The sequence below is a fragment of the Nerophis ophidion genome, linkage group LG03, assembly GCF_033978795.1.
Source record: "Nerophis ophidion isolate RoL-2023_Sa linkage group LG03, RoL_Noph_v1.0, whole genome shotgun sequence".
NCBI lineage: Eukaryota > Metazoa > Chordata > Actinopteri > Syngnathiformes > Syngnathidae > Nerophis > Nerophis ophidion.
In genome coordinates, this window is record NC_084613.1 from 60803494 (window position 1) to 60821388 (window position 17895).

General features: G+C 38.9%; 1 protein-coding gene across 2 annotated transcripts in view; it reads right to left on the reverse strand.

Moving 5' to 3' along the window:
- The window catches only part of sobpa (sine oculis binding protein homolog (Drosophila) a), a 103949-nt gene that overhangs the window by 61719 nt on the left and 24335 nt on the right, over positions 1-17895 (reverse strand). For both annotated transcript variants that reach the window (XM_061895744.1, XM_061895743.1), the window contains exons 2-3: positions 13447-13567; positions 6834-7034 (exon numbers count right to left, since the gene is read on the reverse strand). In XM_061895744.1, the coding sequence (XP_061751728.1) occupies positions 6834-7034; positions 13447-13567 (322 nt within the window). The remainder of the gene's footprint in view (positions 1-6833; positions 7035-13446; positions 13568-17895) is intronic.

The window sequence follows — 17895 nt, forward strand, 5'->3', positions numbered from 1 at the left end:
TTTTTCCCACACTTTGAAACCTGCAGCTTGAAAAACGCTGCGGATAATTTCTGGATTTTTCTTTGCTAAAGGCCATTATGTTTGGTAATCAACAAATAGTTTTCATAAAACACCAACAAAGACACTAAAAAGATGTGTTATTGTTTATGGCATGGCGCCATCTTTTCACTCACTGCAGGTGCTGCGAGTTGAAAATGTACTTATTGTTTTGTTCCTTAAACCGTAAGTATATCCGTCCATAATGTTTCTGCTCGAAAGGACTCTTCATTCATCAATCAAAGCAACGTTTGAAAGTTTTACAATATAACTAAAGCATTTTATATTTACTAAACCGTCCCATATGTGATATCTGTAGGAGTGTTTTCATGCATATTTGTACATGCTATTGTAATGTAATCAAGCTAGCGTCTTTAGCATTAGCGAATATAATAACATGTTTACAAGTGTCTGTGTTATTATTATAAACTTACAAAGACATTCTTTTTATATTCTTTCAGTTTTGTAAATTCACCAAGAATTACATTCTTTTTGTATTGTTTCAGTTTTGTAAATTCACCAAGACATCACTGTGTATTCGAGTCTGTTTAGCTGATTGGAGAGCTAAATTCCGCAGCTAATGGTGCTCTAATCAATTTCAAATTTCAAAAATAGTACCAAATCACTAATATACTTTTGTCTGCATCTTGAACAACAGTCCCTGTTGATGGTTCTGGTTCTGGATCAGCTTAGAAATACAGTAGATACTTTTTGGCGGCCCTCTGAGGAGAGTTCACTTCCCATTGTTTGGCAGCCCTATGGTTTAGAAACACTAATCTAGACCACAAGGAAGCATGTTAAATGTAGACTATAATCATTATATGTCCCCTTTAAGCAACACTTTGTAGTGAGCGAAAAATCAAAATTCAAAAGTGTGATTGATCTGATCCTAAAAATGTATAGTTTGACAGGTGTAGAAAATACCAAAAAAATGTGTTTATCAAAGTTGTTATTCACACTAGCTCTGGTCTTCAATGTGGAGAACATGCAAACTCCACACAGAGAGGTCCAAGCCGAGATTTGAACACAGACGTGGTTGTCGCTCCGCCAACGCCATGCCCTTTACAACAGTAATTTTGACATTATAAAACAACTATTAAAATTAAATCAAAAATTACTCCAGCTTCCTCAAACATCCTAAAAAACTTAATTGTGCAAAGGTGTGAATGTGAGTGTCTATATGTGTCCTGGGATAGGCTCCGGCTCACCAGTGACCCAAATTAGGACTAGCAGTATGGAAAGTGAATGATGAAATTGAACATTTAAATGCTGCAATGAGCGGACAACAACTAATGTCCCACTGAAATGCTTCTTTGCTGTTAAGCCTTGACTGCTGGTAATGAGCCGCAGGCTTTTAGTGCCGACGCTGCTGTGATAAGTGAAGAGTTATCCTATGGGAGTCTCTCTGCATCTACCAGTTTTTACATTATCATTGTGCGAGTGTGAAAAAACAGCAGATCCATTAGTCTTTTACCCCTTCTAAGCACCTCATCAGTACAGGCGTTTCACCTCTTGTTGGGATTAATGCACCGACATGGCCATCATTTTTTAAGTTAGAAGAATAACTCACAATTAGGAGAATCGCTCCCTGAGGCTCTTTTGACACAACAATGAAGTCCAAATGCATGACTGAAAGGGCTTCTCTCTTTAACATCTCAATCTTGGAGGCTTTGTCTGTCTTTTATATCTGTTTTATTTCTGGACTCCTGCCCACTGCTCATAATAATAAAAAACAACAAGATGAAAAATCAGATAGGAAAGTAAATTGCTTGGAAGAAATGAATGCATTACAGATGTAGTCCCTGTGGATTCATAATCTCTCTTCATCTTCATGAAAAGGCCCATCTTGAAGAGGAATTGTTATTCACTTTTCTACATCTACCCGGCACCTCATAACAAGTAAGGTAAGATTTTGCAGTTTGCATGAATAATTCAGCCTATGTGTGGGTACAGACTGGGGGGAGCACCTCTAAGGGGGTGTTGGCCAGGTACTGGGCTGCGATGCACCATCTGCTACTAAGCGCCAGTAGGGACTCCTCTTGGGCAATGCCAAAGCGGCTTGTACTTGCCACAGGGCGTACTAACCTCCTGTGCAACAGCAGACAGGAGATAATGAAGCCCGCTGTCTGGACGGAGAGAGCAGACATTTCCTTGGAGAGTTGATGGGTTAATATTGACACTTGAGCAGGTGGACAAGGCGACCAGCAGGCAGCTAGCTCATTAGACACCTTAAATTTCTTTGTCATATGTGCCATACTTGCCAACATTGAGATCTCTGATTTCGGGAGGTGGGGGGCATGGTCAGGGGTGGGGCGGAGGCGTGGTTTGGGGGCGTGGTCAAGAGGGTAGGAGTATATTTACAGCCAAGTCACCAACTCGAGTATTTCATATATATTTCATATATGTATATATGTATATATATATATATATATATATATATATATATATATATATATATATATATATATATATATATATATGTATATATATATATATATGAAATACTTGACTTTCAGTGAATTCTAGCTATATATTTATTCAATTTTTATATATAAACAAAATAAATTGTTGCTTTTCAGACGGCACCCATCAAATACACAGTAATAAAAACACAGTTGTTCTACTAACTGTACTGTGCTTGCTGGTTACTAAAAAAACAACAACACTTACCTTTCATTATTTGGGTAACGTCACTTCCGACTTTCCAAAAGATGGCGCAAGTATGTGTTTTGGCCTGCCGTCTCTCGCTGTCAGCTTTGTTTGTTTTTGTGTTGTTTGCGTCTATTTTCGTCTCTGTCAACTCACTTCTTGTGTATGACCGCCAAACATTGTTGGATCTTTGCCCCTCTCCCACTGATATGATCAACTTCGACGTTGGTTTTTCGACGTCCCGGTCAGCTTTTTCACATGGCCGGATTCCTGCCTTCCTTTCCCGCCTCGTGGCTCCTCTCCCCCGCCACCTGCGGGCTGTGTCTCGGGCCCCACCTGGATTAGCTGCGCCCTTGGACGTGCTGGCCCCCGCCAGGTTCGGTTTTGTGAACACAAGATCTTTGACAAACAAAACGTTTATCCTGAAGGATTTCCTCACTTTCCGCGGACTTGACTTCCTCTGTGTGACGGAAACATGCCTGAGAGCTGGTGAGTCCCCCCTCTTAATGAACTTCTGCCTCCGGAGTGTTCCTACTTTAATTCTCCGCGGTCGTCCGTTTGAAAAGGAGGAGGATTAGCAGTCGTTTTTAAAAATGACTTTAAATGCCGTCAGATCCGCATGTAATTCTCCTTTTCAAGCTTCGAACTGTGCATGTTTGAGCTGGAGGGGGCGTGGCCTCCGGCTTCGGCTGAATTTCGGGAGATTTTCAGGAGAAAATTTCTTCCGGGAGGTTTTCGGGAGAGGCGCTGAATTTCGGGAGTCTCCCGGAAAATCCGTTAGGGTTGGCAAGTATGATATGTGCCTTTAGCTGAGGGATCAGCAAACACTACGCAGGCAAAAGTACAGTACAGGGCTGACATATTCAACTAAATTGTTTTGGGGGTCACATTTCCAGAAAGCTAAGAGGAGCCCAAATTCTCCCTTCCCTATTAGTCCTATTTTTTATATTCCGGAGAACCAGCGTCCTCTATAGTAGACATTTGATTTTGGTTTGGTTTTTCTGTCAGTAGTGCCGTGCTGTGTTTAAGGACCGTCTGACAAAAAACTTGTCAAAGATCATATTTATGACAGCACTCTAGTGTTTTTAGGGATTCACTGCAAAAATGTGAGTCTCTCACATGTTTTTTGAACTGAACTCAGAGGTTATTGGTTGAAAAGCCCAAACGATGAAAAAGAGAGGATCTAAAAGGGAACCTTGAGGACACATCACTGGTATAACTAAAGAAGTTGAACAAATGACTCTTACAGGAACACCTTGGTTATATAAATCATGTTATGAAAAAAAAAAGTGTTGTCCATAGTTCCTCTATACAACAGCAGCATAAGTAATACAACAAGTACTATAGTACTAGTGGGATGCAAAGATGATGTAGTTAGTAGTGATGCACCAAATTTTTGGCCACCAGAAATTTACGGCATAAAATGTACCAAAACTGCATTTTTAAAAATATTTTTATCACCGGAAAAAAATTGCAGAAACCGGATATTTGAGCATCCAAAGTAGGAAGCAGGCACTTGCCTGAAGTGGAATGGAGGCAAAAAGTCTGCGGTGTGGACTTACTTTAATACAGTTTGATTTACGAACCCCTCATTTTACAAACTTTTTGATTTACCAACCACAGACCAAATTAAAATATGCTGTGTTTAACGAACCTTGTCTCAGTATACAAACATGTTATCCACCCACTGAGTACCTCACAGTGCAGCCTTTTTGTGGCTGTAGCACATCCATTGTGGTCGGGCTGATCATTCTCCGGTGCTTCTTTTTGTCAGCTTAGTGTTGCAAGTGTTAGCTACAGTGCTCAGGGCTACGTTGTGTGCTTTTTAAGTATATATTTATTAGCCTTTTTACAACATTTTTCTAATTCCACTAGCTTAATATGAGTTCAAAGAAAGCAATGGACAAGTAAAGTTTGGTTTGAAACATTCAGGAAGTATCCAAAGCGTTGTCGACACTGCCTCCTTCTTTCTTTTCCCTTTTTTCCACGGAACGCCAAGAAGATAAAGTGGGTGTAATTTTTTTAATTCTTAATAAATGATTGTAGCAACCAGGCAGTTAAATTTGAGGAGTTGTTTTTATTTCAAACCGAGAGTGCACCACAGGGGTTGTGACTGTGTGTGCGTGTTGGCAGATGACAACAGTTTTGGTAGTTGTAATTGCTTTGACTTTGTTAATAAATAGAAAGTTGATCCATGACCCCTTTATTATGTTTGTTTGATGAACAGTACTGTATAGCGCTTTATATTGTGCAGTGTTACTAAAATATCAAGGCAAGAAATGTTTTCAATATAAAAAAAAATGCTATTTACTTCTGTTTTTTAACACCCATTAGTGCCTCCGTCCATCTTGCTCATGCCTGGTAATGCAAACAACCAAAATCACTCCAAGCCAGTGTGTATAACAAACCACAACATTGTTTTGTGGCATGCAAACCCACCAACCGGCTCACAAAGAGGTCTTGATGTTGTCAAATGCCTTAAAGGGGAACTTTATCACAATTTCAAAAGGGTTAAAAACAATAAAAATCAGTTCCCAGTGGCTTGTTTTATTTTTCGAAGTTTTTTTCAAAATTTTACACCTTCCGGAATATCCCTAAAAAAAGTTTTAAAGTTCTTGATTTTCGCTTTTTGCGGTGCGACTGTCCATTTCCCTGTGACGTCATACAGGGCTGCCAATACAAACAACATGGCGGTTACCACAGCAAGATATAGCGACATTAGCTCGGATTCAAACTCGGATTTCAGCGGTTTAAGCGATTCAACAGATTACGCATGTATTGAAACAGATGGTCGGAGTATGGAGGCAGATAGCGAAAACGAAATTGAAGAAGAAATTGAAGCTATTGAGCGAATAGCTATTGACGCTATTCGGCCATAGCATGGGTGTACCTAATGAAGTGGCCCATAGCATGGCTGCCTTATTAGCATCGCCGGTAAAATGTGCAGACCAAACGATCAGGACTTTTGTATCTTATATCACTGGAGCAACTTAAATCCGTCGATTGGTAAGTGTTTGTTTCGCATTAAATGTGAGTATCTAGTTTCAAATGTACATACAGCTAGCGTAAATAGCATGTTAGCATCGATTAGTGTAGCATGTTAGCAGCAATTAGCTGGCAGTCATGCCGTGACTGAATATGCCTGATTAGCACATACGTCAACAACATCAACAAAACTCACCCTTTGTGATTTCGTTGACTTAATCGTTGCAAATGCATCTGCAGGTTATCCATACATCTCTGTGCCATGTCTGTCTTAGCATCGCCAGTAAAATGTGCAGACACTCTGGCAAATTCAATGGGGGTCTGGCGGCAGATTTCCTGCCAGTGGTGCAACTTGAATCCCTCTCTGTTAGTGTTGTTACACCCTCCGACAACACACCGACGAGGCATGATGTCTCCAAGGTTCCAAAAAATAGTCGAAAAAACGGAAAATAACAGAGCTGAGACCCGGTGTTTGTAATGTGAAAATGAAAATGGCGGGTGTATTACCTCGGTGACGTCACGTTCTGACGTCATCGCTAAAAGACCGATAAACAGAAAGGCGTTTAATTTGCCAAAATTTACCCATTTAGAGTTTGGAAATCGGTAAAAAAAATACATGGTCTTTTTTCTGCAACATCAAGGTATATATTGACGCTTGCATAGGTTTGGTGATAATGTTCCCCTTTAAAGATAAACTAGAACCACATGTTTACATTTGCATTTTTTTACCATTCTAAAAGATCCTGGTAATGGCTTGTGTGCCATAAACAAAAAATACTAAATAACCCATGAGAAAGTAATGCTCATTTAGCTAGTGAAAAACATGTCTGAAATAATCTGTCAAATAAAAAAGTAGCTTTTTGACTCAAAATGTGGCCATTTTCCTGAAGTACCTTCATATATATATACATACATATACAGACACACACATATATATATATAAATACATGTATATATACATATATATACAGTATATATGTATATATACATATATATAAATATATATACACATATATATATATACATATATATACATATATACATATATATATATATATATATATATATATATATATATATATATATATATATATATATATATATATATACTGTATGTCTGGGCATGTGTGCACAATAAAAGGGGTATGAAAAGCTGTCTGTACCTGCAGGGGGCTTGATCAGTGGCGGAGGGACAGTGATGAACTGGTTGCCATGTTCCTTGGTGCTGGTCGTGGAGGTGAATGGCAGGCTGGAATGCTCGGTGACTCCATTCCTGGAGTTTGGTAAGAAGTGGGAGCTGTTGGCTCGATCCGGAGAGGCTTCACTGCTTTCTTTTGAAGCTGCAATTTTTGGCAACAAGTTTTCTGTGTAAAAGCGATAGAAGGACAACTTATGAGATGTTGTCTACCTGTCACTGCAAGTGATAAGATACCTAAAATGTGATTTATTAGGTGACTTTCTTCTTGCGATTGTTGTTGTTTGCCTGTCTATCGTCTGACTGTTTGTTGGTTAGCAACGTAGCTTCAAAAGGTATAAGCCGGTTTTGATTAAACTTTCAGGAAATGTCAGAAAAGGATAAAGGTTTTTGGGGATGATTCGGAGCATTTTTTTTTCTTTGTTACCTCATGTTTATGTTACAATTCTGAACTACCCTTGTGTGTATGCTATAACCCCTCTCCACCCACAGAGACAAAGACAGTGGATGACTGACAAGGGGGTTTACTCCGTTTATTCAATCACACTTTAAAACGAACCTGCTTTCAGCCTGTTTGCTAACGATGGACGAAGAAAACAAAAACACACTTACATGGCTTGTTTCCTTTATCATTCGATTTGCTGTGTTTGTTTGTCTGTCTGTTAGGAACATAGCTCAAAAACTTACGGCCATTAAACTCTCATGAAATTTCAAAAGTAGAATAATAAACAGGTGATCAGATTTTGGGGGTAATCTGGATCACGGTCTGAATTTTTTACTATTGGGACATAGGTCCTGTAGGAGGTCTGCATTGTCCGAGTGCTTTTTAGTTAGATTTATACTTATTAGGGATAATTATGGTACAAAACAAACCAAGAAATATTTATATAGATTGTCGTCAACATAAATGATTTCCTTATTTCCATGACACTGAACCAGTTTAGTCAAAATAACAAAACAAAAAGGCTTTGCTCCATAACTTAAAGAAGGGCAAGGAAACCAATGGCTCATTCGCCAGATATGGCTCTTTTGATGACTGCGCTCAAAACATTCTCATGCATTTTAATCCATTCATCCTTTCTCTATGGCAACGGTTTGGCACCAGCTACCTGCAAGTCTTGAGCCAATCAAAGCTACACGTGTTGTGAGGTCAAGAAGTAAACGGCCCCTGCCTTTAAATCAAACATTCAGCTTGATAGGTTATGTGGATAAAAACCTTTTGAAAAGAGGATGGCGAATACAAAAAAAGAGTACCGTACATGTCAGAACAAACAGAGAGAGGAATTTGCTGCAGATTCTGCAGAAAATTGTCAACAGTGCATTTGATAACACTTCCTCAATAAAACAGTCAATTGTGAAGCTGCCCTTCAACACTCGTCGCATTAAAGGGTAAGGAGTATTTGATTCATTATTGGTTCGCTTTAGTATAAGGACATTATCATAAAGAATACATTTAAACTTATTTTACACTAAAATTATTTGTATTAAAAATGCCCTGATTTATTTGTATAGAGTCCTGTAGCCATTTTGGGTTTAAGGCTATCACAGCGAAAATGTTCCTGACCCCTGTCTTACAGGCTGAGTGACGGGAATTATACAGTGTTTAGGTTGTTGAAAGAGGGGATCAAACAAGAAATCCTCAAGTTGCTGGCACTTCCGTTCTACCAACCGAGCTATGCTGCCCTCCTAAAGAACGTGTGAGCGCTAAATCTCTTTCTTTCTTCAGGGTGTAGACTGGGGGTCAGCAACCTGCGGCTCACTCTAGTGCCACCCTAGTGGCTCCCTGGAGCATTTTTAAAAAATAACTGAAAATGGAAAAAGATGCGGGGGAAATATTTTTTTTGTTTTAGTATGTTTTTTGTTTGAGAACAAACCTTCCCAATTGTTAGAAAACCCATTGTATGATATGGTTGTTTATGGTTCACTGATGAGACTATTTGGTGAACATCGTTTTGTCCTACTAGTTTTAACGGTTCTTGAACCCACCATAGTGTGGACTGTGACACAACAGTTTGTCGAAATGTAAAATCTTCCACTCTTTTTTTGTCTAATTTTGTCCACCAAACGTTTTATGCTGTACATGAATGCACAAAGTTGAGCTTTGTGGATGTTAATGACTTGTTGGAGTGCTAATCAGGCATATTTGATCAGTGCATGACTGCAAGCTAATCAATGCTAACATGCCATTTAGGCTAGCTGTATGTACATATTGCATCATTATACCTCATTTGTAAATATATTTGAGTTTATTTAATATACATTACTTTTATTCTCCTTGTATATAATTTAGTTTTGCATGTCTCATGACTCAAATCTATTAGAAGAAGACAGCCTGCAGTTTCCTTTAACTTGGAGACACACATCTATATATTTGGCCATTAAAGGCCAGTAATTTCCAGGAGTTATCTCACCTTCTGAGTAGCCTATGATTTTTTAACGGTTTCTACTTTTGTAAAAATGTGTAGAATAAATTTTACATTTTAACATTTCTGTCAGTGAAGATTTGCTTCAGCCTGCGACATATAGTAATTTTAATAGTAGGCTAATATAGCTAATATAGACACTTCATGTGTTGCCTTCATTATAAGACTTATATACGGCTTTGAATTTTTTGCGGCTCCAGACAGATTTTTGTTTGTTTGTATTTTTGGTCCAATATAGCTCTTTCAACGTTTTTGGTTGCCAACCCCTGACATAGCTACGTGACTAATGTGGCAATTGCCTTCCCCATGACTCCTTAATGAGAGCAGAATCCAAATGAAAACTGGTAATTTGAAAGCGCCTATTTTGGGCTCTTATCCACGCACAAACGTATTTTTTTATCTTTAAAAACTGAGCTTTTTGGAAAACCTTGGCCAGAGTGGAAGTTTTAAAAAACTCTCACTTCAGGGTTTGTTTGTGGTTGGGTAAAACATAGCTTTTTGTGTAATTTTGGTTTGCGCAACACTATCGTGTTTTTAAACCTTATTTAACAACAGAACAAAAGGTTATTGGAAAAGTTTGGAAAGAGTGTGTTTTGTTGTCTTTGTTTTTGTTGCCATCACTTTCCAAAAATGTGGGTACACTGGCTCATTTTTTTGGAACGACTGGCATTGCGATGATATTTTTTCTCCTAATTTTTGTTACTTCGCGGTGTTTCTTACTAGCCAGACCACTAAAGCGGCTCTCTGTCTGTCAGTGCATCCTAAGCTTGCTGTCCTGCCTCTGCCCACCAGGACAAAAATTGTGGATGACTGACAAGACAGTTCCCTATGTTCATTAAATGATACTATTGAAAAAAATTGCTCAGGTGCTGAAAGTAATGCACAGAGTAAACTCTTCTTGCACCATGTTTGAAAGTGAAAGACATACAAAACAAACACACACAGACATGTCAATTTTTCGATTCTATTTATCGTTTAATTAATTGATCTATTGACTATCGGCCCTATAGGTTCTTGCTGTTGTGTATTTGGGATCTGCATAAGTCCCGAAGATTTGAGCGCCTCTGCCTTTGTAGCCTGAGCCGTAGTCAAAAAAGCTAATTGTTTTCTCAATACTCTTGTTGTGGGGCATTCATCCTCTTTGCTATTGCTACTGTTGCTATTTCTAATATATAGAAGCGTACAGTTTTAACTTATATCTGCCAGTAGACTCGCTATAGAAGCGCTAAAAACTACCAGTACAACAAAGTTGACCCTGTCAAAGTTGAGCCATGTAAATAAGACTGCCCATGAAACAGTGCGTTTTGAAGAGACGGTCAGAAAGCGGCTTGAAGATGGTTTGTAAAGCATAATCTATGCCACATTTTGACCAACGAACCACCATTACATGTTATGTAGATCACAAGGAAGTGTTTTGCATGTTGAAGAAAAATCATAACATGCGCCTTTTATTTGAAAATAGACCTGCTCATAGGCAGTGCGTTTTATAATCTGGTGCGCCCTATGGTCCGAAAAATATGGTACTTTTGCTCTCAGTTGAATATTTTTAACAAGTTTGTGCCATTTGAAAAATAAATAATTAATGTAGTGTTGCATGTTGTTGTACCTGTTAATTTACACAAGAAAAAAACATAAGTTTTGGATAGAAAGTTGACTTGCGCTTTTGAGCGCTGCTGAGGCATCAACATCCTGCCCTCCAACAACCGGAACTAGGAAGATAGTGTGAAGGCGGAGAAGCCAGTAACCAAATCAAAATTTTAAAAACATGCAGAAGCTGTGTTTCAATTTGTTGTGTCTGGTCCTGACTGAACAAACTGGATGGTCGAACAATAGCTTTGGTTCACAAACACATTGCTTGTTGTGTTTTGTAGATGAGAGAAATCATCCAAAAAGTATCTTCTGCAGTCCGTCCCTTAAAGACATAGTAGATTCCTTTGCCAGACACTAGAGAAACACGCAGCAGCTCTATGAAAACAAGTAGCTTATAATAAGGGGATATGGATGAAGAGTCAGCGAAGGAGGCACACATTAGTCCGCTCCCAAAGGTAAAAGTAACATAATATTAAAACATTTTCACAAAAGACTACTATCGTTGTTTGTGGTGCATGCTAGTGTAATGAAATTCAAACAGTATTTATTATCAAAAAGTTATTTTTTCATATTAAAATGCATTCTACATTTTAAAAATGTGGTATTTTAGGAAGACCCAGAGCAAATTAAATGTATTTGAATTCATTTCAATTGGCGGGGCTGCTTTGAGATACAAGTGTTCTGAGAACGCAATGAGCTTCTAAGTCAGGGGTCTCAAACACGTTATTTTGCATCCCATACCTTGATGTGAACATTTTAATGTTGGAGCGGCCTGCGAGTTTTATATGAATGGTGCAATACAGCCTCATAATTGTATACTCTCGATTTTCCGGGAGAGCCCCGGACAGTGACCATCCAGAGGTAATCATTCTCCAAAATTTTTCCCAAACAACAATAATTAGAGGGCACCGTGGAGGAACTGTCCTTAACGTCCTCTACAACCTGTACTAACAGGGTGCCAGCCCAGCCACATGTTGTGTTAGACTTCAATAAACGCAGTGAGTGACTGCAAGACATACAGTACTTGATCAACAGCCTCACAGGTCACACTGAGGGTGGCCGTATAAACAACTTTAAGACTGTTACAAATATGTGCCACACTGTGAACCCACACCAAACAAGAATGACAAACACATTTTGGGAGAACATCTGCACTGTAACACAACATAAACACAACAGAACAAATACCCAGAATCCCATGCAACCCTGCCCCCTATTGTAGCCCGGAAGAGTTAGGGCTGCATTGGATTCTGGGTGTTTTTTTTTTGTTGTGTTTATGTTGTGTTACAGTGTGGATGTTCTCCCAAAATGTTTTTGTCAATATTGTTTGGTGTGGGTTCACAGTGTGGCGCATATTTGTAACAGTTGTTTATACAACCACTCTCAGTGTGACCTGTATGGCTGATGATCAAGTATGTTTTGCAGTCACTTCCGTGGGTCTGTATGGTGGAAAAGAGGACAAGACGACAGGTTGTAGAGGGCGTTAAAGGCAGTGCCATCAAAGCACGCTCTTAATATTGTTGTCCGGCACAAAACCGGGAGAATGATTGCCCCAGGAGATTGTTGGGAGGAGCACTGATATTCGGGTGTTTCCCGTAAAGATCGCGAGAATTGGCAAGTATGTTACTAGGATGGGAAAGCCATTCAAAGAAGGCAAATTCAATAAAAAGTGCATCTTAGAAATATTTTCTTGAGACCCTGCCTCACCTAGTTCCTGCATCCAGTGGCCCCCAGGTAAATTGAGTTTGAGACCCCTGTTCTAAGTAGTGGTACCACTGTGGCTGCTTTTTCAGGCTTCTAATTGGCCAAAATGCACATACAATTTTTTTAACTCAACTTGTGCAGGCAAATATTATTTTAACCAACACATTTTTTTAAATATTCATGTTGTGTAGACATGACTTCCTATAGCCCTTTTTCTTCTGTAGAGGAACATTGTTCAAAAAGCTACAGACATGCAAAGTGGTGTGTTCCCAGTTGGGTTTACTAAAATAACTTTTAATTCTAAGTCTAAATCAAGGCAAAATTGTGGTCGGCATGCTTCCAATATACTATTGAGGGACCCCTAAGCCGTATTCAGAGTTGTAGCAAAACAGGACCTTTAAAAAAATATGATACTCCATCATCATCATCACTGTTATCTCATTTTATGTTTTATTTCTAATAATTTGTGCTAACCTATTCAGTATGAACACCATTGTTGAGTCCCATTTTGATTTTTTATGCAATTGTTGTTATTTTGTGACATTCATCTAGGATTGTAATTGGCCTAAATAAACTCACATTAAGGGTTTTAGCATATTACCTATAACATGCAAATGTGTCGCAAAGTGTAAAGACGCTAAAGCGTCTCTCTACAATCCCAATATATAACTGTCATTTGTTTTATGCAGCTCCTGTTGTAATCTAATTTACATGTAATCATAATATTTTGTATATTTTCATTTTGGTTAATGGAAAGGGATTCCTGAAAAATATTTTACTGTTAAGAATGTCACGTGCTGATCCAGCCGGGTGTTTTGTGAATGTACAGTACTTGTAAAGTTCATGGATGTGACTATGTCGCACCTGTAAGGACAGAGATGCGCTGCCGCGTCTCGCCTAACTCCAGGTTGTCGGAATCTCTCAGCTCCACTTTGTCATAGCCATACCAACCTAGTAGCTCATTCATGGTGTTCTCTGCAAAACTCTGCAATACAAACAAAATGAGGATGAGCGCATTGAGTAGAAACCTTGAATATGAATCTGCTTTAAGTCACAAAATAAAAACGTTGGTGACTCTTCCATGTCTATAAAATTATCTTCAAGCTAAATACAGATTATAAAATGCATCAAAAAACAAAACAAGCAAATAATGTACATGAATAAATCCCCTTTTCAGCAGGTCAGAGGCTGTGAAGGAGGATTTTTTTTAACTTAAATTGGGGATAGGTTGATTGGCAACACTAAAATTGGCCCTAGTGTGTGAATGTGAGTGTGAATGTTGTCTGTCTATCTGTGTTGGCCTTGCGATGAGGTGGCGACTTGTCCAGGGTGTACACCACCTTCCGCCCGATTGTAGCTGAGATAGGCGCCAGCGCCCCCCGCGACCCCTAAAAGGGAATAAGCGGTACAAAATGGATGGATGGATGGATATACTCTAATCACTGTTAATATAGGTTGCACATTATGATGATAACAACAAAAAGAAAGGAGTAATTCACTTTGATAAAAGTGTCGTGATCAAATATGTCTTCGTCCCCTGTATTTGCTTTCATCAAATAAAAAAAAAAACATCTGGAAACTATCAGAATCAGAACAAGAATCAAAGTCAGCTTTAATGGCTAAGTATGTTTACCACATAAAGAATTTGGACTTGGTAGACTATGTTCTCTTTGTACAAACTAGAAATTCATGCTGTAAAAATGTCTCTTTAAACATTATTTTGGCAACATTGTGGCAAGCAGACCAGCCAGTAAGCCATGCCCTCTGCCTTTTTAGCTACCACAGAGGCACGAGACCCAGAAGCCTCAGGATATATTTGTGCAAACTTAGTGATATTTAGGTAAATATCAAAAAATGATTCTAATCATACGGAAAATACAATTAAAACAGTTTAATAGACAAACATATTAATGTGTGTTTTATCTTTTTATAACTGATTTAGTTATTTTTTTAATATATTTTTAATATAAATCCCAGTTTTTTAATTTATGAATTTCTGTCTACAAATGACTCGTTCAGAGTGTGTACAGCCCAACCCTCATGAACATCTTCTTCTCTGATTTCGGAGCAACGTTTGCAAAAAAAGCAATTGCTGTAGCACACAGATTAATTGTAGCTCCAACTTCCTTTTTAATTGCCATTGTCTGCACACGGCGATGGAAGCTAACAAGCTAAAAGCAAGATGAGTGTCATGGTAGCTCAGACTCACTAACGACCTATTCTAGCAATTGACTGCATGGCACAAACTCATCCTCAACCCCAAACTATAAAAGACTCACTGCAGTGTTGGAAGACTAACACACAAACACATGTCTCTCTGCTAATCTGAATTTGCAACTTTTAATATAAATATGTCATTAAATTGTGACATCGACTTGTCTTAAACAGAGATTCAGCCATTCTGAACAACATATGCAAGTCTCCTGTTAAAGGGGAATTGCACTTTTTAGAATTTTGCCTATTGTTTATTATTCTCATGAGAGACAACACATATAATTTAGTTTTATCATTGTATTCTTGTCATTATGCGTGGTCCGGATCATATTTTCTGTTAGTTTTGGAGTCCTTTAGTTCCTGTTTGTGACACCTGAGTTTGTTTTGGTTGCCATGGTTACTCATTGTGTTCACCTGTCTCTGATTAGTGCTCGCCCGCTCACCTGCTTCCCGAGCACTAATCGGAGGCATTATTTAAACTTGTCTTGTAAGTTTTGTTTTTTCATGCCACAGCTTGTGAGTGTTCCATGTCCTTAGTCCATGCTAAGTGTTAGCCTCTACGTTTCCTGCGCTAAGTTTTTGTTTTTGTAGCTTCTCGTGCGAACGGCACACTTTCCTCTTGTTGTTTGCATGTTATTTTGTAGTTGGATGATTTTGAAGAATAAATCACCTCCTACCTCACGCTGTCGTCCGGAGTTCTCTACGTTCTGCATTCCTGGGAGAACGACCCCGCAGTGAGCTGCTACCCCACCGATTGTGACAATTCTATTTTGTAATAGTCGGCTCGTTCAAGGAGGCTAGCAATTCAGCTAATGAAAGCAATTCATTCTGCCTCTAAATCGCTCAAAAAATGCTTCCAACAAACACCAACAATACTTCATGTAGGTTCTGTAACCTGTATAATAACCAAGCTTGAGTGACATTGTTATTGTTAGAGCAAACATGAGGAACTAATTTTCTAGCGTGGTAACACATCGCCATGCTCAGTAACACTCACACGGCATTGGTCGTAACGTAGCTCCTGCACCAGCAACTGAATGACTTTTGAGTTTGTAATGCAAAACATAATGCGATAGGACACCAATCTGTACTGACTGAAAAACATGAAAAATCATATTACAGTACTGCAAAGTATTAGATGGATAGAGAGATAAATATTAGCAAATATTTCAAGTTTTGTTTGGACACAGCTAGCATGTAGTTGTAAAAACAAGCATGATGTGTTGCATATAGGGGTGTAACAGTACATGTATTTGTATTGAACCGTTTCGGTACGGGGGTTTCGGTTCGGCACGCGGGCGTACCGAAGGAGTTTGTAAGCAAAATACTTCACAAGCTGCTCTGCTTTCTGCCTCTGTCTCAGCAGCAAGCATTGTACCACCCACACAACCATCTGATTGGTTACATACAAAGCCAATCAGCAGTGCCTATTCAGAGCGATGTAACAGCCAATCAGCAGTGCGTATTCAGAGCGATGTAGTCAATGCTTCAGCGTCGAGCAGACATTCGTTTAGCAGGGGAGCAGCGGACAGGGTACTCTCCCCAAATTATAAAAAACACTTCCCAGTCACAACTATTACAAACATCACTGAGCCCGTTGACCTTCTAGAAACTTAAACTGCAGCTCAGCTAGCTCGCAGTATAGGCTTGAGGTGAAGGCTAATTAGCTTTTAGCGTAACGTTAACTCATTTTGCTGTGTGTGTGTGTGTGTGTGTGTGTGTGTGTGTGTGTGTGTGTGTGTGTGTGTGTGTGTGTGTGTGTGTGTGTGTGTGTGTGTGTGTGTGTGTGTGCGTGCGTGCGTGCGTGTTAGGGGCAGCAAAGCCCTGTCTGCTATTTCATTGAACTCCATGGCGTTCAGGGATGAATAGTCTCTTCTATTGCTATATTCAGCAATAGTTACATTAATCATTAGTAATGGAGCAGTCTAGTTTTGAATGGCAGGGTCCCTGCTATCACATGTTGATAGAAATATAACATTTACATAATAAAAGTCAACTAGAGGCTTCCCAAATGCTGTAATAAATCAAGCATGATAAGTTGACTTGAAACTGTTTAATGTTGCACTTTTTATATGTAGAAGAACGTTTTTTTCATTTCATGTAATCAAAGCAACAACTTGAGGCAGTTTAATGTGGATTAACGTGGGCAGAATTATTATAGTGTTCCCAATGTTAAAAGGATGAAGCCATTGTTTACACATTTGGAAAATAAATAACCCAAAAATGTATATTTTTTTGTTTTATTACTGTACCAAAAATTAACCGAACCGTGACCTCTAAACCGAGGTACGTACCGAACCTAAATTTTTGTGTACCGTTACACCCCTAGTTGCATACATCAAGATCCACATATAAAGACTCACTAGATGGACATTTGTCCGTTTGGTCAAGCTGGCTGGGGACGTTTCCAGTGGATTTAGGGTAGATGGAAAACAGTTTGTAACACTGCAGGGTTTATTCGCACAGTTAGTCTTTCGTTGTGATGCAGTTTCTTTGAGCAACATCCTTCTTGCCAGATACAAAAATCATAGTTCACCACTCAGTGCAGCAGAGGAAGCACTCCATTTCTGTTGACATAGCTTGGCTTCAAGTTGCACATTTACACCGCCGAGACCTGCCGATCCTGACTCTCTCGGCTTTCGTCTGCTCCAACGTTTCACCCTCTCTTCTTGCTTGCTCAGTTTTTATAACCAGCAGTTCGTCCTCTGTATATTTAGGTTTAAAAAGATATAGTTTGGAATCCTCATTTGTTCAAAAATAGTTGTCTTCATAGTCAATTACCAAGCCTGCCATGATTAAAAAACACACCCTTTTGTTCCCGGGAGTAAGAACACACATAAATGTGCTCAGGGAAAAAGTAATGCTTAAAATTACCAAAATATGTTACGTATTGGACATATATTGTTTCATATTGTTATAAATGTGTCAGTTACCACACTATATATACTTACATTGTATTTTTTTAAATGTTAATGGAGGGTTCTGAAGTTTAAAGGCTTAATAGGGGACTCTAATTAGCCACATCTTGCACGCACTCTTTTAATCTTCCATCCATCCATCCATCTTCTTCCGCTTATCCGAGGTCGGGTCGCGGGGGCA